We start from the raw sequence: 23964 nt of genomic DNA on the forward strand, positions 1-23964 counted from the left end.
AGAAGCATAATCTCAGAATGAGCTCCAGACCTGTTTTTCACCATTTTACATTTTCTCATTTTTTATTAAACACTACTACTGTTCCAAAATACATTTTGCACATATATTCTAAACACTCTTTCATATTCCAAAACACATTCTGACCATTATCCAAAAAGTCAAAAAAGCTGAAAATGAAAAGCTAAAAAGTAAGCTCCCAAACACCCCATCAACATCTAATATACTACTCCTTTTTTTAAGAGCAAAAAAATTTCATTAATCTTGAAATTGTTACAAGACTAATAGAAAAGTAAGGAAATAACATCATGTTTACAGAATAATCTTCTGCCCAATCCGAAACCCAAAACCAGTGATTGGCAAGAAACCAATCAGAGGACACCTAATTGGGACAAAGCGTGCCTGAATAGACTGAAGCTCAAACACCCTAAATGAGTCTAAAGCCCAGATCAGAACAATACAACACATAAATGGGCCAAGCCCAGCCCAAACACCACAATCAAACCTAACCCCACCACCAGTCCGCCCTCCACAACCAAACCACCAGCGACCGACACCCCAGCACAACCACCAGCAGCACCAACGCCAAGCAGCAAAGCCCAGGACAACGGCCAAACAACCACGCCAAGCCCCCGACGCCGTTTGGCCATACCAGAAAACACTCAAGAGTGAACCAGCCGGGGACCGCACGAACCTCGCCCCCCAACCCCAAGACCACACCTCGCCGTTGAGCAAAACCAGTTACACCAAGTACTTTAAAAAACAAAAACACACATTCCAATTTCCTTCTCATTCTTCAACTTTGAAAAAGACTGCCAATGATATGCAAACATTAAGGGAAAAAGAATATCCAAATTCAAATTATATCTCTTCAACCATCTATTGTTTATGTATATTTTGAGGTAAATATTCGGAGAACAATCCATCATCCGCAAGCAAGAGACTCAATCAATTCAGGGCAAAGCTTCATATGGACTGGTTCATCGATCACGTGAATTGATAGTATGTGGACAAGAGTCGAACCCTAAAAAGGCTTCCTTATAACCTTCAGTGTGCAAATGACTATCACTGCACCAACCAAGGGGATTTCTTGACTTAAATTTTTACAGTTTTAGAAGTAAATTAAAATATTGAAACATATACCAACTTCATCTATACGGAAGTATATATTAAGCGCCTTACTTTGTTCATGAGAAAAGCTCTTAGAGCACCACGTGGCATAATCCTAATTTGTTTATATTTTCTATTTTAAATATGTCCGCAAAGTATCTTATAATGACTAGATTTGTTAGCTCATTCAAGTTTTATGATCTATTGAATTAGTCAAGCTCATCAAAAGGAAAGTGGCTAACTTATGCTGAAAACTTTGAATACAAGATCCTCATAATGTTATCCAACGGACCATTATAGAAGGTTGATATTTATTTATTTCTTGACCAACGAAGGTAGATATACAGATAGAATAAGTTTATAAAGAACAAGATGAGTCACAGAAAAACATCAAAAAAAACCAATCAAAAGATGGTAGTAGCATCAAAAGACCAGCAACCAACAAATACTTTTGCAGGGCGAAAACAGATTTCTACGGAGGAGGATCACTATCTAAAATGGCTAATCCAGAGTAAAAAGGTTTCCTCCATGGCGGGGTCTCAATAGCGTTGAATGCACGCAGCCTCACTCCGCAAGTAGAGGACATATCACTCCGCAAGTAGAGGACATACCATCTACCAAAGCAAAATCTAGATGAAGATCATTAATCAAATACTTTTGAATACTGATAAGCAGAATGGTTAGAAAAGACATAGTTGCAACATATTCCAATGTCATAGAACAAACTGCTACTGCCATTTGAGACAACTAAATATGTACAGTTGCAACACGAAGAAGGTAAACTGGTGGTAAAAGGAATGAGAGGTCATGAAAAAAGAACCTGGCTCCATCATGAAGGAGTTGCTCCATATCAAGTTCGCAGAATCTTTGGTGGTCCAAGAAATGGTCTTGATGTTGGGTAGAACTGGATTTCGGAACACTTTCAAATCCAATCCATCAAACTAAACCCTTTAGCTCAGCTCAAGCTTGGTTTGAAGCAACTTTAGCTCAGCTCGTTACAAAATAATCAAGCTCGAGATCAGCTTGAAGGGACATGCATAGAGCATTTGACAATTAGACTAAGATAGGAGCCAAGGGAAAAACATGAGCTTCAGGGTTGCAAAGTAAAAATTAACTTATGAAAAAAACAAAGAAAGAAATTAAACGTAGAACAACATGTGCTAATACATTCCTAAGATATGTGTAAGAGATAACCTATTTAGTATAATCAGCCACACATCAGATAGTTATCAGTACATACCATAGCAATGGAAGGATTACTTTTGTTTGTGTGCACATTGACAAAATGTTGAGAATCTGGGTCCAGACATGGTTTTAGTTAGCAATTTACTTTCAGTCTCCAAGGAAGAACAAGTGATTTTGTTTCCCAAATACTATTGCTTAGACCAGCATTCTTCAAAATTGTTGCTCTGTCACAGTGTCATCTTTATCCTTTGCTCTCTTAGAGTTTGGAAGCATAGCATCGCAAAGGAATCAACTGCCCCTAGAAGACGCCATTTCATGGTTTCACTAAAACTAGGGATTCCATGAAAGTATCAGCGGTAAATGCATCAGAACTCCCGGTATATCCAGTATTTGTCAAAGTTTTGGTCTTACAGTCGTAACAAAGTAGCCGTTTGTAATTGTCACTCATCAATAGCAGAACTTCGCCATTTTTCCTAAATCCTACTATCTGATCCAACACTCCTGGATGATTAATATTGTATAATTTAGCCCAAGATTCTGCAACTCCGTATTCTTTCATCACCCACATTCCACAAGAACCATCCTCGGGTTGTCCATAACATAACACCGCCAGTGATTCTCCATACGACATAATGGACAGGCACAATGGGCTTTCACTAACTAGAGCGGCAGGCATCATCATCTGTGAGAATGCTAGAGAACCCATATTGAACAACATTATAAAACTGCTTAGACCATTCACCACTCTCCCGTCGAATGCAATCCAATGTATGGCTCCATTAACAAAAGCCTGTACGCAATCAAAACGCGCAAGGTGATGTGGATGACCAACAGAAGCGATGGATCTCCATGATCCTGTGCCTTGTGTGTAAAGCTCAACCTTGGAAGGAAATTTTCCCTGCTCTATATCCGCCTTCTCGAAAAGAATACAGACCAACATGTACTCATGCGTAGTGGGGTGGGCACCAAATCCCAAAACAAAAGGCGGAGGAGAAGTTTCTGGCTGAGAGGGCATGGGAAGAGTTACTGATTTCCTAACTAATGGATTCCATAGAATAATACACGGTGGCGAAGTGGTATCAACCATACAAAGCAACCCATTACAATTACCCACTCTTCTTTTATGCCCAGGTGAAGTACTCAAAGGAGACTCCAGTTCGACGAACTCATCGCCAAAATTTTCATCGCCATGGCACAACAGATAGCGCTCTCTGTTGTCACTAAAGGTGTAAGTCGTAAGGAGAAGGTTTTCGGTGTTTGTTTTGCTGTGGTTGAGGTGTTTGCCGATGAAACTAGGGCTTGTTATGAGAGAGTACCATGTTTTGCATACGGATGTGAATCGAATCAGAGATTCTACGGGTAGTCTTACGAGAATCTCAGCTAAAAGTTCAGTTGGTATATAGTCCGACATTAATCCTGTAATAAGACGATAATATTGGTATCGGGAAAAAACGAAAAACAAAAAGCGTAGGTTTTGAGAAAGAGGGGAAAGTTGGGCATAAGAACTTACAGAACTTGTGATGATCGATTGAAGCCCTAGGTTCGATTCGTCTCAAGTTTCTATGATTTAACCCCGCATTTGATGATCAAATACACAGCATAACTGAGAGAGAGAGAGAGAGAGCTTTCCTTCGTTTTCCCCAAAATTTTCGCGTTTATTCGGGAAACTTTCATTTCGCCTCCTGAACTTTTATTTCAACCACAAAATATAGGCATTTGTCGTCTAAATCCGTCCAATTTCTAACGGAAGCTGTAAGAAAGAACATACACGTATGAGCATACGCAACTGAAATTAGGAAACGTATTAATCTATAGGTATTGTTGTTCAAGTTGAACACTAAACTCACACACTCTAGATTTAGGTATCTTCTAGAATATGCATGACTTAAGTTCATTGATTGATCGATACCATATGCTTTATATAATGTTAGGTTAGGGCACCCTTAATCTGTTTTAAAAACTTTATAGTTTCCATCTATTTTAGAAAGTTAAAAACTACATAATGAAAAATAGTGAGTAAGCAAAGAGCCTTTGAAACCACCATTAATCTCATAATGGAAGTGGGTAATCCTTAATCACCCATTTGACTAAGTGAGCCCTTAAAAATGTTTCTTACATAACTCTGCCATGAATCAGCTTTTGTGTTCAAGAGTAGCAGGTGTGTGTTTCTCATGTAGTTTCAATAGCTTTTGCGATGCGAACATCTTCATTCTTGGATATATACGTGATGCGTTGTCGTGCTCTTCATCAATGTCTTGCTTGTATTTTCATTGGTGAAAATTGCAGTGGAGGAAGCCTTTTATGCTTGATTAGCCCTTTTAGAGGGTAGGTCTCCTCCATTGAAACATAATTTTAACCCTTTAAGAGAGTAGGCCTCCTCCATTGAAATATAATTTTTCACCCTGCACAACTATTTGTTGGTTGCTGGTCTTTTGATAGTACTACCATATTTTGCTGGTGTTTTTACGCTTTTCTGTGATACATCTCGTTCTTATAAATTATTCTATCTATACATTTCCAATAAAATTATTTCTATCTATACATAGAAGATACAAAGAAGCAGTTATATATCTTGACATCAAACATATCTCGAAAAACACCAACTGGGGCCAAAATAGTTGTGACTTGCTGCTACATGGTACAAAAGCCAACAAATGATAGTGCGAACAATGCCTGACTGGTTCTATTTTTTTGTGAGGAGTCCCATGCGGATCCCCTTTTGTAGAGTCTATCTCCTCAGGGTCCTTTTTAAGGATGCATTTACAATTTTGTCCATTTGAAATTTGAATTCTTGGTGTGAATTCCTTGGTGGATTCACACCCCCAAAAATCCAAGAATTCACGCCACAAAAAAAAGGTGTGAATTCTTTTTTCCCGTCAAAATAGGCGGCCTTCCACTCACAAATTTGAACATTGGATCTAAAACTCTGGAATAGCAGACCTGAGATTCCATGTTCCCGTTGCAATTTTCTCACGAATCAAACCAGATTCCAGTTGCAAAGAAATGATTGAACACTAAAATACAAAAATACACAAACAGCTTCGGCTCAAATCAGAAGCTAACCCAATTATTCGGCTCAAATAAGCTTCGCCGCCGCCGCCGCCGTCTTCCTCCTCAGCTTTTCCGCCAACATTGACCATCTCTACGGCAACAATAAGCACCTTCTCTCTTTCGTAGGCCCTCGTCATCCGTCATCCGACACCTCCACAACAACCGCCGTTGCCGAGATAGGTGAGGTTGAGATCGAGCGACGACGGAGGGAGGGGGATGGCCGTGTACAGTGGCGGTGCGTAGCTGGAGGACTCGATGGTGCTGCTCCTGTGACAACGCGTCATTCCGTTAGTAATCAGTCCAGCGAGAGTACTCGCGAGAGAGAGTGGTTGTTGTGCGGGGGGTGAAGAGGAGCGACGATGAGCGGGGTAGTCTGGGCAGATCACTTAAAACGAGGCCTGGAAGGGTATAGTGAGACGCGCGCGGGGGCTGGACGGGTAGGCAAGTACAAAATAGGGCTGGACGGGTAAGAACCCCTATGATAATGTTGCTGAATGTATAATTCGGTAGCAGATCCAGTCAAGTGTGCTATGGTCAAGTTTGGTCCAGTTTTGGGCTCTTCCCAGGCCGACAATAATGATCGGAACCATTCACTTTTTAGAGCTTGTTGAAAGCATTAACCAGGTCGAAAATCAGGTTGATCCAATACCATTTTATATGATTTAGATATGCATTAAGTTTTGTATAAAAACAAGTGTGCAACACTGGATTCTAACCCATGTAAAACAATTATATGAAACTTAATGCATATCGAAATCATATCAAATGGTATCGGATCAACGTGATTTTCAATGTGGTTAATTTTCTCGATGAGCTCTAAAAAGTGAACGATTCTAATCATTGTCGTGCATAGACTTGCTACAAAAAAAATGCAAAAACCAAGGCAAACCAACTAAATAGAAGAGCATATTCCATGAATTCTGCAAAGTGAAGGAGGGAGGAAGCTTGCAACGAATGCCTCGAAGGGACTCTACTGCTACCTCCCTAGAGCCACGACCACATGAAAGATGCTTGTTAGAAAAGACAAGACTACCAGTGGAGAAACCACAATTTCAACTTGACAAACCCTTTCTGAAAATCTACCATCCTTTGTTTGATTAGAGAGAGTATAAAAGCAACATAAAGGTAATAATAGCAATATGAAATGGGAACTGTTCTGAATAATCTAAAAGTTAATTACAGCACATCATCACTGCATCCTTCTTAATGACATCCTAAGCATTAACAAGAATTATTTCCCCCCAAGTTTAGGATTGAAAATGGTAAAAACTTCCATTATTTTACCAGGCCTGAAGACAAGACATTTTTTTAACTATTAAACCACAAGAACTTCACTTTGCATAGATCCAGTTATTATAATGATAAAGAATAAAAGGAATTGATATATCTAACTATTTGAATGCATTGCAAAAAGCTTATCGAAATCATCATATTCGACCAGACAACTAATAGGTAGTAAATCATGAAGCAATCAGTTCTCTTTCACTTACCACTAGTTCTATTACCTAGTTGCTTCATACCTAGCCCGGACACAACACCAAAATGGCACATACAATCGGACACGACATGGATACATACTTGAAGTTCAAAACAAAGTATTTGGTGTAATTATGCAAACAAACTTGCAACCAAAACAAAACTCTGATCCTTAAAATAATTTTGAAGAACATCTTCAAAGTTTTCAACACATAAATTCCATGCTTCACCAAGTAATTAGAAAATGCAATAGCAGATTTCAATGGCACTAGTTGTTATTCTTTACTGTCACAGTCATGAATGCCTACAGAAATTTAATGGGTAAGGGTGCAATCTACTTTCATTGCAGTAAGTTCAATGGGAAAAAAAACAACAAAGGATGCCAAATCACTCATACCGAAAGATTTTGGAAACAAAATATCTGAGGAGCAAGGTAACCTCTAACGAAACACGGGCACCACAATTTAACATCATAGTCGTGCTTGACACTGCAATTGACAAGTGTTAATTGTCGACACTCCAAGGACATGGGTCGAACACATCATATCATTTTTCCAACAGCAAGGAAACAAGGACATGCTAGGGTTGTAAAGCAACGTATTAAGATGCTTGAGCATGTACGTTTAGTACCTGAGCTGAAATCTCTGCTTAAGCTTGGTTTGAAAAAAAGCAACTTTAGCTCAGCTCGTTACAAAATAATCAAGCTCGAGATCAGCTTGAAAGTGACATGCATAGAGCATTTGACAATTAGACTAAGATAGGAGCCAAGGGAAAAACATGAACTTCAGGTTTGGAAAATTAAAAATTAACTCGTGAAAAAAAGAAAGGGGAATCAAGTATAGGGCAACACGTGCAAATACATTCATAAGATACGGTTAAGAGATAACCCAAGTACCCAACTAGTATAATCAACAACACATCACATATTTATCAGTACATACTAATATAGTATAGCAACAGTACGATTGCTGGTGTTCGTATGCACATCGACGAAATATTGAAATTTTGGGTGCAGACCTGGTTTTGAGCAGTGATGTACTCTCGGTCTCCTAGAAGATCAACTAGATATCTTGATTTGGTTTCCCAAATCTTTTGTTAGACCAACATTCTTCAATTGCCACTCTTTCAGCTTATTCCTTTGCTCATTCTTCAATTGCCGCTCTTTCAGCTTATTCCTTTGCTCTCTTGGAGTTTGGATGCATAGCATCAAAAAGGAATCAACTACCCCTAGAAGAAACCATTTCCTGGTTGCACTAAGACTAGGGATTCCATGAAAGCATAAGAGGACAATGGAAATGAATTCCCGGTATATCCAGAATTTGCAAAAGTTTTGGTCTCACAGTTGTAACAAAGTAGCTGGTTGTCACCTGTCCACGCCAGAACCTCACCATTTTCCCTAAATCCTCTTATCTGCACCAACATTCCGGGAAGAGTAATATTGTATAATTTAGCCCAAGATTCTTCTACTCCGTATTCTTTCATCACCCATAAACAAGAAGAACCCCCCGTCGTCCTTCCATGACATGACACCGCCAGTGATTCTCGATATGACATAATGGACAGGCGCAATGGGTTTTCACTGACTAGAGCGCCAGGCATCATCAAAACAGAGAATGCTTGAGAACCCATATTGAACAACATTATCAAGCTAGGGATACCATCCGCATCGAAAGCCCTCATGTCACGTGCAATCCAGTGTACGGATCCATTAACAAAAGCCGGAAACCAATCATCACACGGAAGGTAATGCGGATGACCAACAGAATGGATGGATCTCCACGATCTTGCGCCCTGGGTGTAGAGCTCAACCTTGGAAGGAAATTTCCACCGCGCAACATCCGCCATCTCGTAAAGAATAAACACCACCATGTTTTCACGAGTCTTGGGGTGGGCACCAAATCCCAAAACAAATCTACGATGAGAACTTTGTGGCAGAGAGGGCATGGGAAGAGTAACTGATTTCCTAATCGATGGGTTCCATAGAATAATACACCCCGACAAACCGCCATCGATCATGCATAGCAAACCACTGTAACTAGCCACTATTCTTTTATGCCCAATTTGGGTACTCAAGGGAAACTCCAGTTCAGAGAACTCATCACTAAATTTTTCATCGCCACGGCACAATAGATAGCGCTCTTCCTTTTTAACAAAGTCGTAAGTCTTAAGGAGAAGGTTTTCGGTGTTTGTTTTGGTGTGGTCGAGGTGTTCGGCAACGAAACTAGGGCTTGTTATCAGTGAGTACCATGATTTGCATACGGATGTGAATCGAATTAGAGGTTCGACGGGTAGTCTTACGAGAATGCCAGCTAAAAGTTCAGTTGGTATGTAGTCCGACATTGTTCCTAACTTCCTGTAACAAGAAGATACTACTTAATATCGAGACAATTGGAACAAAAACAAACCCTAGGTTTCGAGAAAGAGGGAAAAGTTGGATATTCGAACTTGACATAAGAACTTACAGTGGTGATGATCGATTGAAGCCCTAGCTTTTATTCTGTAGTCTTTGATCGTTCGATTCGTCTCAATTTCTATGATTTAACCAAGCATTTCAATGATCAAAGACAGTAATAAGTAGTAACTGAGGCGAGAGAGAGCGAGAGCAAGAGCGAGAGCGAGCGAGCGCGCGCGCCAGCACCGGAGAGCATTTCGCGTTTATTCCGAAAGTTGGGCTTTAGGCACCCCCTATGGCCAGCCCATGTTCTCCATAAGTAGGCCTATCACCATCATATATTGGTCCAACCCAAACGGTAATGTTCACAGGCACTCCTTGGTAGGGGTGGTGTATACACGGGCCGAGTCAGTTTTTGGCCCGAAATCAGCACCCCGACCTGATCATGTCAGGTAAGAATGTTTGGGCCCGTAACCAAACCGTGTAGCTGGTAAAAACCATCTGTGAGACTAATTCTTTACTTCGAGTTGGGTTGGGCTGGTTGGTTGGGTCGTTGGTGTTTTGCCCAAGCCCGGCACCCAACCCGGTCATGTCAGGTAGGAATGTTTGGGCCTGCAACCGAACCAACTGCCTGTGAGACCAATTCTTTACTTCAAGTCGGGTCGAACTGGTTAGTTGGGTTGGACCAAAAATAGATTGGGTTTATGTAATTAGAATTTGGTAAAAGTACATAAACACCTCCTTAACGATTACTTTGTTCCAAAAAAAACCCCCTCACATTTAAAATTGCTCATACAAACCCCCTCAACTGCTCCCCGTTACCCAAGTGACACCCTTCCTTCTCAAAACCGTTTGTGATGAACCCCCTCATCTATGAATCGAACGAAAATACCCTTGTTTTATTAGATACATGCATTATATATGTACACCCACTCTAACTCTTCTCTTTCTCCCTTCTACAAATAACCTCCAATCAAAATACAAAACCAACAAACAAATTTGAAACTTTAATTTGAGCTTTATTTAACAATACTCCCAACCAAAGATACTCATTTCATCTAATACTGAAATTTTAGTTCATATCTAGCAGATTCATAAACATTACAAACATATTCGACAATCACTTATGAATTGCATCCCACATATCAGTCACGATGGCCTAATAAACAAACCCAACTGTAAAATGAAATTCGCAATCCAAAAGGTTGCAAACAAGTATGCACGCTAATTTATGTATAGATCAATTGAAAAAATAAAATAAACCCAGTTTTCTAAATTTTTTAGCAAAATAGATCTAGAAATGAAGTGAAAAGAAGCCCAAAGATCAACGGCTTACCAACGCAACATACGAGTGAAAACAATATATATGTGAGGGGGTCTCCGTGGGACAATGTGATAGTTAATGGGTTGTTTATATACTTTTGCCAAATATAAAAAGAGTATCTTAGTCATTTCCACCATTTCTTTAACGGAGTTAGCATTTTTTTCATTTGCAGTAGTCGAGGGGGTCTGTATTGGTAATTTTAAATGTGAGGAGGTCTCCGTAGGACAAAGTGATAGTTGAAAAAGTGTGTATATACTTTCGCCTTAGAATTTTAATGTTTGAATACTAGTATGTTTTATATTCTGAGCCCAATGGTCATGCATAGCCCATTCTTGTTTGGGCTTCCATTAGTTTTAAATAGGGAAATTTTTAGGCCGATTCAAAAAATTAGGTTCGGACTTAATTTAGTTCTGCATAATTATTTATATTTTTTATTCCAATCATGCCCCTTCATGCGCATCAGTGCACGGAACTAGAGAGCATCTAGTATAGAAAAAGTATCCAATGCTCCATGAACTTTGGTGCACCATTAAAACATTGTTTAAATTTCAAAAAGTCATATCTTTTGTTGTAGATATTTATTTTTTTTAAAAATTATACTTTTAGAACCTATTCGACGATATCTACTAAACAAGATCCATATTGAATATGAAATTACGTAAGATTAAAAAAATATCATTTACTATGAGAACTCTCTATGAGAACTATTTTTATGAGAATTGTTTTTATGATAACTATTTCTATGAGAATTGTTCCTATGAGAATTATCTTTATGAGAACTATTTCGAACAAAAATATCCTTGGTTCTGTGAACTGGTTATGAGAACTGTCAATTCTCATAGTCAGTTATATGATAACTATGTGAAATGGCTATGTGAATGAAAAATACATAGTTCAAATAGTTTCAACACACACTAAAATATACAGTTCTCATAGAAAATACACAGTTCTCATGGACAATACTCAGTTTTCAAAGAAAATACATAGTTCTCATAGATAGTTGTCATGGACAATACACAGTTCTCATAAAAAATACACAATTCTTTGAGGAAAATACATGGTTCTTATAGACAGTTCTCATAGAAAAATACACGATTTTCATAAAAAAATACACGGTTCCCATAGAAAATACACAGTTCTCATATATAATACATAGCTCTCATAGAAAATACACAGTTCTCATATAAAACACACAATTCTCATATACAGTTCTCACAGAAAAATACACAATTCTCATAGAAAATACACAGTTCTCATGGATAAATACACAAATCTCCTAAAAAGTACTCATGAACTATGGTTACGAGAACTGAGACTATGAGAGCTATATTTTTAGAATCAATTCCTGAATCATATTATTTCGGACAAAAATACCATTGGATATGTGAATTGACTATGAGAACTACCAAGTCTCATAGTCAGTTCTATGAGAACTACTCAGTTCTTATAGAGAACTGGCCTTGTGAGCTGAGTTATGATAACTGGCTATATAAATTGTCAATTCTCATAGTCAATTCTATGAGAACTGCTAGTTTTCATAGTCAATTATATGAGAATTGGCTATGAGAAGTAATTATTCTCATAGAAAAGCTTTGTAAACTGATTATGAGAATTAGACTATGTGAACTGGTTATATGAACTAAAATATATATATTTCACATAGTCTTACCATACACTAAAATACATAGTTCTCATAAAAAATTATATAGTTCTCATAGAAAATATACGGTTCTAATAGACAATTCTTATAGACAATACACAGTTCTCATTATCAGTTCCCATGAACAACACACAGTTCTCATAGAAAAATGTATAGTTCTCATAGAAAATATACACACGAATAAAAATTGAACAAAAATAAAAAGGTAATCAAATCAAATATAGTTATAAATGTTCTCATCATCATGTCTTCAAAAAAGTAATCAACGTAAAAAAAGTAATAGTTCACATAGAAAATAAATTGATTTAGAATTGAATTTTTAACTGTCAAGTCTCGTAGAAAAATACACACTTCTCATAGAAAATATACTTGTTTACATAGTCTCACCATACACTAAAATATACACTTCTCATAGAAAATACATAGTTCTCATAGAAAAATACACAATTCTCATAGACAGTTCTCATGGATAATACACAGTTCTCATAGAAAATACATAATTCTCATAAACAATTTTCAAAGAAAAATACATAGTTCTCATAGACAAATACATAATTCTTGTGGACAATATATAGTTCTCATAGAAAATACACAGTTCTCATAGACTGTTCTCAAAGACAAATACACAATTCTCATAGAAAATACACAGTTCTTGTAGAAAAATATACAATTCGCATAAAAATACACACAAACAAAAATTGAACCAAAAAAAAAATTTCAAAATCAAATATGAGAGGTTGAAAATACATAAATTTGACATTTAACAAAAAAAATATCTACAAAAAATTGACTGCTATTGATGGATGGCTCAGCATTCAACAAAAAAATCGACTGACATTCAACAAAATATCTAATCAACAAAGATTTCTACCCTTGCTCCAACGTCTCCGGCGTAGATTTCAAAAAATTTGTGTTCTGAAATCCGAATCTCAAAAAATTTGGGTTCTAAAATTAGATCGGAGAAATACCAGTGGGCCTCCGTCTCGTACGTTGTCTTCATGTTCATGCTCCGACAAGAACCATAGGCAAAGCAATGATGAACTACGTACAGTTTGTGAAATTGAATTGAAACGGAGCTAACAGTCGATCGGAATCGGAGAAGACGATCGGAGTGGAGTTGATTCCCGGAGAATACGGATACGTGATCCTTACCCTCGTCCTCTACTGCTTCCTTAACATCTGGATGGCCGGACGAGTCCTCAAGGCACGCAAAAGGTATGCAACTTTCTTGATCTAAATCATATCAATGGTACTATTGATTTGATAATGAAAAATCTCTTTATCCTATTGCATCGATTCAATAGAATACAGATCGATGATGGAGAGAGAGAGAGAGAGGAGGAGGAGGTTTATCATCTTCAGAGGGAGAGAGAGAGAGAGGAGGAATGATGAGATTGAGTTGACGATGCGGACTAAAATGGGCAAAAAAGTCATAAGATAACATATCCGAGTCTATGCAGGCTTGGGAATAATATTATGGGTTGGGATCAAACCAAGCCTAAAAATCAGGACCGACCTCTAATTCTTTATTTTAAATATAGAAAATTAGAGGCCGCCCCTATTTTTTAGGTTTGGTTTGAATCCAACCCTGAATATTTTACCGAAACTGGAAGGCTCGGATATATTGCGTACTGACTTTTGTGCCCCTCACCCTAACACTCTCTATATTCTGCTCCTTTCAACACACCTTGTAGAGAGAGAGAGAGAGAAAGAGAGAGAATGGCGAACATAGACGACTTCAAGCCGGAAGACGACAATCTGATCGACGAGGACGGCACCGTTGACACACACTTTTTCTCTCTCTCTCTCTCTCTCTCTCTCTCTCTCTCTCTCTCTCTCTAAACCACTCCTAGCAACTTCCCGATCGACGGCATGTGCACGGCCACGGCAGTCGTTTTCTCCGACGACGACCGCGATCAGTGTATCAGAGGACTCGACAACAACAACGACCACAACCACCACTCAGATCACCAATCATACCTTTCTTCTCCGGCGGGATCACCACCTCTGTCTTCACTCTCTCCGGCCATCCGACAACGACAACGAGCTCCACCTCGGTATACTCGCTCTCTCGGCTTTCAACCTTCTTGCCGACACTGACATCAGATCCACTGGCCCGTGCTAGAGTGAAACAGTATTCCGACTGTAATGGAAGAAAAAGAATTGGTATATAATACATATACTTAATACTTTAAGTATGCAATTTTTTTGGGTGGGGTTTGAGATGGATATGGAGCAAATTGTGAAAACAAAGGTGAGTCACTGATTCCTCACTTTGTATTGGTGGCAAGAGAGAATTGTATCATTTTTTTAGGTGAACTGTGTGTAAATTGGATATTTTAGTGTGTGGTGAGCTATGATAACTTTTTTTTATGAGAATTATGTATTTTCTGTGAGAACTATCTATGAGAATTGTGTATTTTCTATGAGAATTGACAATTCACATAGCCAGTTCTCATAGCCAGTTCTATATGAGAACTGATTATGAGATTTGACAGTTAAAAATTCAATTTTAAATCAATTTAGGTTTTTCATTTTTGAGTTTTTTCTCAGTGCATCCTTTCTCATTCTCTATCTTGTCTTAGGCTCTATTCCGAAAGAATCATGTTTAAAAAATAACATGCCATAATACTTTATCTTGAAATTGATTTTGATAATTTATTTTTCAATTTTTGTTCATATGTGTATTTTTTTATAAGAATTGTATGTTATTCATGAGAACTGTCTATAATAATTGTGTATTTTTCTATGAGAATTGTATATTGTCCACGAGAATTGTCTATTATATGTATTTCTATAAGAATTATAACGGTGAAGTTCATTCTTTGGATTAAAGAATAAATTAGATTGATTTTAGGGTAAATTTTCGTAGTCATCCCTGTAGTTTTATGGTTGTCTCACTTTCGTCTCTCTAGTTTCAAAGTACTCTAATTTCATCCCTGTAATTTGTTTTACGTTCTAAATTGGTAAAATCGTTAACGGTAACACCGTTAACGAAACTAACGGAAAAAAAAAAATAAATGTTCCAATTTTCAATCCGTTTGAACCGGTGCAAATATCTTATTTTTCAGATCATTTTATTTTAAATGGTCATAATGAATTTTTGGCTCTAAGGCCTTTCAATGAGCACCCTAAGAGAGCCCTGAAACTAAATAAGGAGTTTTCGGGTGCTCGTTGAAAGGCCTTAGAGCCAAAAATTCATTACGACCATTTAGGATAAAATGATCAAAAAAATAAGATCTTCGCATCGGTTCAAACAAATTGAAAATTGAAACACTTTTTTTTTTGTTCCGTTAGTTTCGTTAACGGTGTTAACGATTTTACCAATTTGAAACGTAAAACAATCTACAGGGACGAAATTAGAACACTTTGAAACTAGAGGGACGAAAGTAAGACAACCGTAAAACTACAGAAACGAGTACGAAAATTTGCCCTTGATTTTATCGGTCATCTTGTGATTGTTCCAACTTTCTTTTCGCAATGATAGTTGTTTATTGTTCCCGAATTGTGCATATTTTTTCATGAGAACGCTACTGTAGTGTATTTTTGTATGAGAACTGTCTATGAGAATTGTGTATTTTCTATGAGAATTGTGTATTTTCTGTGAGAACTCCCTATAAGAACTGTATGTTTTCTATAAGAACTGTATATTTTCTATGAGAACTGTGTTTTTTTCTATAAGAACTATGTATTTTCTATGAGAACTGTGTATTTTAGTATATGGTGAGACTATTTGAACTGTGTATTTTTCAGTTCACATAGCCATTTTACATGACAACTGTATATGAGAATGTTTTTTTTTTTTTTACGAAAAATTGTGTTTTTCTATAAGAACTGTTATTGTCCATGATGATTGTCTATGACAACTGTGTATTTTTCTATGGGAACTGTCTATGAGAACTGTGTATTATTCTCTATGAAAATTGTATATTTTCTGTGAGAACTCCATATGAGAACTGTTATTTTATATAAGAACTGAATATTTTCTATGTGAACTTTGTGTTTATGAGAAGTGTGTTTTTTCTATAAGAACTATTATTGTTCATGATGATTGTCTATGAGAACTATGTTTTTTCTATGAAAACTGTTATTGTCCCTGATGATTGTTTATGGAAACTGTTTATGAGAACTGTGTATTTTCTATAAGAACTGTGTTTTTTCTGTGAGAACTCCTTATGAGAACTGTGTTTTTTTTTTTATGAAAACTGTGGTTTTTTTATGAGAACCGTTATTATCTATGATGATTGTCTATGAGAACTGTGTATTTTTTATGAGAATTATGTATTTTCTATGAGAACTGCGTATTTTTTTATGAAAACTATGTATTTTAGTGTATGGTGATGCTATTAGAACTGTGTATTTTTCAGTTCTCATAGAACTGACTATGAGAATTGGTAGTCTAGTTCACAGAGCAAAGGGTATTTTTGTCCGAAATAATATGGGTCAGAAATTGATTCTAAAAATATAAATTTTACTAAAAATGAACACGTAGACAAAAAGTTAAGAAGAATGGGCAAAATAATAAAAATGCATGAAAAGTCAAAAGAAAGGACTAAAATAAAGAAGAATTATTGTTGTCAGGACTATTTGAAGTCCGAACCTAGAAAACGGGACCGGCCTAAAAATTCCCCTTTTAAATACGTCCAAACCGATTTTTTAAAATTTCAAGCCAATGCCTTCAAAAGTTGTAAACGAATTGAACAACCCAGTAGCCAAAAACGACATACAACTTAATTACTTAACTAATGCAAACAGAAGCAAAACTACACAAGGTTAACAAACAGTCGATAGAAAACAAGTTCACAACTTTCACATGCTTTTATCCTCCATCAAGTGCACTGATATAGCACACATTCCCTAATAAAAACGCACCTTTAATTGCTCCAAAAGAACCATCACGTGGTGCTTCAAGAGCTTTCTCCATCATACATTTGTGTGATTTCTACTACTAAGTATTTGAGTCCCACACAAATGTATAGTACAGTAATAGAGAAAGCCTTGCAACACTAAGTGACGGTGCTTTGGAAGCACGGGAAAATCTTTCGCTTGAAAGGGTGATAATTTATTCTAAAGTTCTAGCATTGTACTAGTTTGTCATTTGCTCTAATATGTATGGTTAATAGCCACTTCAAATCCACACAACATCTTCCATCACCACAAAATAACAGACGAAATGGCTGACATGGACTTGGAGGGAATCGCGCGTACTTGGTTTTGGAGGGAAGACGCCTGGGTTTTGGAGGGAAATCACATCCCTTGTTGTAAAAAACAGGCCCCAAAAACACACCCCTCCTCTTGGAGCATCACCGGCCCTTACCTATTTCTTCACCCAAATTTGAGTAGAGATTTGGATTAAAAGCTTGATTTTTGGTAAGACGTCTCCAATGCTAAGCCATTAATTTTACCTAAATCTCATATTGAATGACATACTTTTAATTAATTAGTGGCACACTTGTAATTAATTAGAGTGAAAAGAGAATGTGAGAAAAATCCAAAAGCAAAATAAGCAAGTGCATCAGCGACCAAAAGCATGACAGAAGGAACATAGAAGTTGCAAAACCATGTCATAAAATCCCTTTGGCTAGCATTTTATCTCTTTTAAGACTGTTGATTCTAGGTATAAATATGCAACAGATTGCGAGGGCCGTTTTTGCCTCAGGCTACGTCTGAATCGGGGTGAAAGACATCGATTGCCATGTGCTTTCTCATTTCATAATAGTTAGATGATTAATTTGACTTTGTCCGAATTTTTTGTAATGAACTCCGTTATTTTTTTTTTTTTTTGAACAGCGAAGAAGAAATTTATATGTAACTGCCCGTAAAACAATTATTAATATAATCTTCTCAATTTTGTCGGGAAAAAAGAGAGGTATAACCTCTTTTACCTTTCGGCTCCGTTTGTTTGGGCGTAAAATATTTTCAGGTAAAATGTTTTACCTATTTTCCGATGTTTGGTTGTGTAAAAAATTAAGAAAACATCAATTGGATGAAAATGACTTATTCTTACATCTTTCGTAAGTTATTTTCCGAAATGAACCTACTGCCTTTTACTGCAATTCTCATTGCTCAGTTTCCTTGATCGTCAATCCTAACCCACGTTCAATTCCAATATTTCCAAATCTCTGCGCCGTTTAAGTCCCACTCCCTCTCTCTACACTATTTTGTTGATTTCTGAAAATATTTTCAAGTGTCAACCAAACACCGAAAAATAAAAGTTTAAAGTTTGTTTTCTAAAAAAATATTTTACATTGTAAAATATTTTACATCGAAACAAACGGAGCCTTCAAATGAGTCATTTGGTACAAAATGCAGTCAGTCAACCGTATTAACGATCTATAATGTGAGTGTGTGTGATTGGGTGTGTATAATTAAGTTGGTTGGGGTTTTAGACTAAATTAAAGCACGGTATTAAAACTGCAGTCACTCATGCTTAAGAGTATTTCTTAAGCCATCTCTAGGTCTGAATCTCTCGCCTGCAGGCACATTATTTAATTTGGTATAAAGTACTTCGCCCTCCATTTTCTCTTTCATACTTCAGCCATAACTATTTAAAAGGAAAAAAAAGAGAAAATATATATTACTTGATTTTGTTGGTACAGTATTACGATGTCCTACTCCTAAATATCCTACTCCTAAATAATAAGAACAGGTTTGAGGGATGCCCAATTTGGTCTGATTTTTCCAATAATGCCCCCGGAGGTTCTAGGCTAGAAGGCTTTGGGTGTCTAAAATGGTAATTTTGCATGAGCCTAGGGTAGTGGGCTAGCTGGCATAATCTTGGTGGTTTGTGGGATGCGTGCAGTATCTCGCCCGTTCGTTCTACTGTCTTCCCTGATGGCTGTCCTCACTCCTTTGCATTTCGTTTTTTTTATCTTTTGTTGGAGCCAGCTCCAGTGATTTCTGCCGTTATCCTCTCTATTTCTAGGGCTTTCTGCTGCGTCATTTTCCAAGTAACTATTCTGCCTTCGTCTCCTTCTCTGTTTTGCGTTGTTGTTCTGCATTTTCGGTTCGGTTCGTTGGGTCTCTTCGTTTGTGGTGTTGATTCTGTGATTAGCTTAGTTGTGTGGGCTCCCCAATGGCATTGGGTCCGTTTATTTTGTTGCCGAGATCCCATTATCTTTTTGTTGTTTCCTGTGTTGGTCACTTGTGCTGCTCATAGTGTTAGCTCCTTGGCTTTATTTGTTACTCGGAGTTGTTGTTTGGAGATTTGGTTTTGTGTTGTCTCGCTCATGCGTGGATGCTCTTCAGTTTAGCTGTCTTTTTTGTGCATTTATTTTGCAGGAGAGGATGGTAGTCCATGCTCCGTTTCTCCGTTGGGATAAGATTCCCAACCCTTCTCCCTTGTCTTCTTCTACAGTAGCTTCATATTTTCTGCAAACAGCTGAAGGGGAACAGGTGATTGCTGCTTTTGCGGTGCGTGGTAATGACGATCGTATGGTTTACCAGCCATCTCATGAGTTTGTTGAAGACTACCAGGGTGTTTTCAATTTGGGCTATGTTAGTGAGTGGAATTATGGCTTCCAGTAAAATGCATGGTTGGATGGTCTTGTGTACCATTTGTTTGTGAGGTACAGTGAGGAAGGTATATATACACCAAGACTATGATTTTTGCTGCTCAAATTTGAGAATGTTATCTATTGTGCCAATTTACATCTTCCATTTACACAGCTTTTCATTTCTGCCTTTTTCTGTGCGATTAACTTTTAAGATTTTTCTGCGCAGTTGTTGATCAATGCTGGTATCTAAAAAAACTTTCCATGCCTGGTGTCACTGACGTTAGCTCTTACATTTTCTTATGGTTTCACCCCTCTCCCTTGGCTACAGGTTTCCCCTGGGGTCTGATACATAAAATAATAGAGTTGTCTGGCTTTTCTGCAGAGATTGCCCCGTGTTCTTCGTCAATACTTCCCTACTAATGGTTCAAGTACTTGGATTCTCTTTGCTTTTTGAAAAGAATTTTCAAAAAATTCCCCCTAGATTCTCTCTACTTCCAACATTTCTCTCTCTATCTCTCTCCGCTTATTACCCCTATTATTTTTCAAAAAACTTTTCAAAACACAAACCAAACATAGCATTAGTCACTAGAGATTATCAACCATGTGTTTCGCAAAAATTGGGACGAGTTCCGCCAGGCACATCAGCTTGAGGTTGACCATAGGATTGTTTTTTCGTGCGAACGTAAGTGGATCTTTTATGTGACTGTTTGATAAAGATGGCTGTGTACTTGTGTTTGATTGGTGTGGGCCAAGTGGTCGCTGACAAGATTTGCCCCCACCTTCAGGTTGGCACTCGAATGTGTTACCAAACAAATTGTCTTTCTGCGTACTCTCTCCTTGTTTTCACCTTTAGCTAATATTTATGTGATTTTTCTTTTCTGTTATAGGTAATCTACAGACTGCTTGCTTTCCTTCGGTTATTGTTGATTCTCATGCAGTAGTGAGATTCATTTACTACGATGTCTATGGGCCTGACTTCCGGAATGTATGTTCTGCTTCTCTTTTTGCTATGTTCGGTGCTTTCCATTGTGTGCTACATTTGAAAAACTATCCTTTAGTATTGACCACTATGTTTTCATTGACTACTATGTTTTCATCTACTCTCCCGCATCACATACACTTTGCTAATTTTATAACTAAAGCGTTACTAATTCATTTACTAGATGTCCTCTTTGCCATTCTTGAAGTTGGCACTCAAAAACCAGCAAATCAATCGCGTGTTACAGATGTCTGTGTTATAGATCAAAGGTAAAAATGAACAAAAACTGAATAACCCTTCCATTTCATTACCAAAACTAATCCATGCTAAAAATACTCTGATTCTTAGCTTGTAGTCGATGATCATATCTCTCTGGGATCACTTCAGCGATTATGAAGCACTCGCAATGACAACTTTACCAGGCACATTTCCAGTTGCACTTGGACACAGGCTGAAAACTTCGACATACTACGGTAATCATCATTTCCTACATATTTCATTATGTTTACCTCAGATACAAAAACAATAAAATTCATCTTCTTTTCCAGGTCTTTCCCTTGCCACCAAAATTACCTTATCGTTTATCCTCAATCCATAAATACCAGAAAATGCAACACTCCAATCCTGGTACCTATGTCAATTCCAATATATTTTATTGTAGCTCCAACCATGATTGATTTCATAATCCAAAAACTTCTTCAGGTGCCTTGCCAATGCCGCCAAGATCAGAGAATTACCACCAATGGCAGCAATGCAAGCTCTCATGGTCGAATGTGCTGCCCCTCCATTAACTGATACAATCAACATTATCAACCTTCCTACCTCGGTCGAGAAGGTAATGATAATGGAACAATCCACAAGCCTCTTTTGTCTTTCTTATGTTTACTCTATTTATCTTTCCTTACTGTCATTGTCCAAATAGACCAACTATAGACATCCACTATATGTCAGCCACTGCTTTTACATGATTCTCAAAATGTATATCCTTGTTCCCTTCCAAAAATCTACGATCGAGATGGTAGCAGTTAGTTATTAACAGTGAAGCATCATTTAAGGGTTCGTTCCTTTAGCTTATCTCTCGCTTTGAATACATATAGAACAAACTAAAAACCGACACAAACACAAGGACAAGTATGAGCCAACTCCCAAACATACTGAACAACACCAAATAAAAAATTCATGCATAAACTCTCCCAAAAACACCGAGTTAGGAAGCATCTGTTCTTATTGGTACCGCCTATTTTGAGCATTCTAAAAAATGTAACGTAAGCGGACTTTAAAAAATATTCTAGGTACTAAGTAACATAACATGACCCCAAGACACTCTCATTTTCTGTTCACATATACCTCTTTCCCTTCTTTTCTTTTTGGTCTCCCCCCACCCCCCAAAAATACAAATATATACATATCGACACGTATGTGTGTGTGCGCGTGTATACACACATGAAGCACCAGCCATGCACAAAAAATAATACGCATAAAATAGGGAAAATTAGCCTCCAATCATCCGTTAGCTAAGCCCCAAAACAGTAAACTCACCAAGTTACTTTTACATGTAAAGCAACAAAGCAGAAAAGGTAAAGCAAAACAAGCACTTACAGTTAACCCATATCTAACAATCATGTAGTTATGGTATCAAAGCTCTATTGCATTCAATTCTCATGATTTCTGTTTATGCCTAATTATCTTTCTATCCTATCAAAAAGTGTTTGCTCAGGGGACTCACAAAAAATAATGCAAATTATTTGTTGGGTTCACTTGCCATTAGTTTAAATATATTGCACAATTGTCTCATAACTTGACCCTATAGATTCGCAGACCCCTGTACTAAGCTAATGAAATAGTTTAGGTTCGTTTTATCTAATGTAATATTAATGCATAGATAGTTTAGTTTTGCTCTTCCTTACCCCCCACCCAAAAAAAAAAAAAAAAACATACTTACGTTGCAAGCTCATCACAGGTCCAACTCATTAATGTGAAAGGCATAGCAAAACTCACCAATTTCAATCAATGGTTCTATTACCTTGCTTGCTCACTATGCAACAGAGCATCGAATGCATATGAAGATCATGAGCTCTGGTGCAGTTACTGTTCCCAACGAGTTCCACCACTAGCAAGGTACAAACTTTCCCTCCCAAAACAGATACGTGCAGTCTACAATCAACATTTAAACTTCCTGCTATCTCCCAAAATGACAGGGTTAAGTTCAACATTGAGGTCAGCGATCCAACAGCATCGATCGAGGCAACAATCTTCCCAAAAATTGCCGAGCAATTATACGGTATTACGGGAGCCAACATAGACACAACTGAACCTAATGTAACAACATTACTCCTTTTTACGCCAAACACCACTTAAACATGCTCCCTTTATCACACAAAATAACCACTGCTTCTTAAATACATCATGCAGGCACCACTCTTGCCCGAGCTCCTTGACCAGCTTGCTGAACCCAAGAGATGCAACATCACACTCAAAGCTTACATGAACACCTATGCTGGAATTTCGCAGTGCAAGTTCAATGTCTATTCAATGTCTGCCATACCACTGCCAACACCGGATGACCAACAGAATCTTCAACAACCACTGGCCCTACCTCCTCCAATACCAATCAAAAACGAAAAAAGCGTCACGGCATCAGCATCTTCGAAATTCCAGGCAAAAAACGCAAGCTGAACTGAAGCCATAAAGCCTACTCCCACCTCTTCTATCAATGGCTGCTCCCTTTTGAAGTACTTTCACGTTGCTATGAATGCCTACTCCCTGCTCTACTAATCTTATGCTCCTTGACCATCTCAAAATCAACTAATGCTTTTGATGCAGTGTGTTATCTATATCTACATCAGCTGGTCCTTTTGATACTTTAATCAACCTATGTAATATATCCACGTCTGTGCACTGTATTATGCATATCTAGATGAACTGATACTTTTGATCCTTTGATCAATTTATGTGATTCTAGCAACCTATATCCATGCTACACCTATTTTCACCCACTTCTATTCCTTGCAACGGTAAAATTACAAACAAGGCATATCTAACCTATATCAAAACCTCCTCTCTTCAACGGGCATGCATTCGTGCCATGCACGAAGGGGCACCTAGTACATACTAAAAGCACATGTACAACGACACACCCCGTTCTCTCTTTTTGATTTCTTAAGACAAAAATGATCATCAACAAGTCATATATAGTCTCCTCTGTTGAAAAATGTATGCATAATAATTTGAGAAAAATTATATGTATTATATTTATATATTTATTTTGATGAATGTTGAAAAAAATAATATTAT

General features: G+C 37.5%; 2 protein-coding genes across 5 annotated transcripts in view; one reads left to right on the forward strand and one right to left on the reverse strand.

The window, feature by feature from the left end:
- Window positions 1-2182: 2182 nt before the first annotated feature.
- Window positions 2183-23964, reverse strand: part of LOC131321956 (F-box protein At4g22390-like) — a 78109-nt gene continuing 56327 nt past the window's right edge. Inside the window, exons 1-2 of one of the 4 annotated variants that reach the window (XM_058353017.1) lie at window positions 3803-3995; window positions 2183-3708 (exon numbers count right to left, since the gene is read on the reverse strand). In XM_058353017.1, the coding sequence (XP_058209000.1) occupies window positions 2606-3703 (1098 nt within the window). In that variant the 5' untranslated portion in view covers window positions 3704-3708; window positions 3803-3995 and the 3' untranslated portion in view covers window positions 2183-2605. Of the gene's footprint in view, window positions 3709-3802; window positions 3996-7636; window positions 9173-9281; window positions 9471-23964 lie in introns of those variants that run through there. The other 3 variants (XM_058353015.1, XM_058353018.1, XM_058353016.1) reach the window with 3 other exon arrangements.
- LOC131321958 (uncharacterized) lies at window positions 18921-23652 on the forward strand. Its single transcript, XM_058353021.1, has 10 exons — window positions 18921-19777; window positions 20074-20476; window positions 20579-20676; window positions 20855-20939; window positions 21019-21143; window positions 21219-21297; window positions 21373-21505; window positions 22631-22788; window positions 22869-22989; window positions 23083-23652. The coding sequence occupies exons 7-10, from the start codon at window positions 21413-21415 to the stop codon at window positions 23344-23346; spliced, it is 636 nt and encodes a 211-aa protein (XP_058209004.1). The 5' UTR covers window positions 18921-19777; window positions 20074-20476; window positions 20579-20676; window positions 20855-20939; window positions 21019-21143; window positions 21219-21297; window positions 21373-21412; the 3' UTR covers window positions 23347-23652.

This window comes from Rhododendron vialii, chromosome 4a (genome assembly GCF_030253575.1).
Source record: "Rhododendron vialii isolate Sample 1 chromosome 4a, ASM3025357v1".
NCBI classification, from domain to species: Eukaryota; Viridiplantae; Streptophyta; class Magnoliopsida; order Ericales; family Ericaceae; genus Rhododendron; species Rhododendron vialii.

What these genes read in the sequence shown, in the direction of transcription:
- LOC131321958 (XM_058353021.1), top strand. Translation starts at nt 21,413, where the DNA reads ATGGCAGCAATGCAAGCTCTCATGGTCGAATGTGCTGCCCCTCCATTA. An exon ending in CGAGTTCCACCACTAGCAAG is followed by an intron (nt 22,789 to 22,868) that starts GTACAAACTTTC and finishes CCAAAATGACAG; the next exon opens with GGTTAAGTTCAACATTGAGG. An exon ending in TAGACACAACTGAACCTAAT is followed by an intron (nt 22,990 to 23,082) that starts GTAACAACATTA and finishes TACATCATGCAG; the next exon opens with GCACCACTCTTGCCCGAGCT.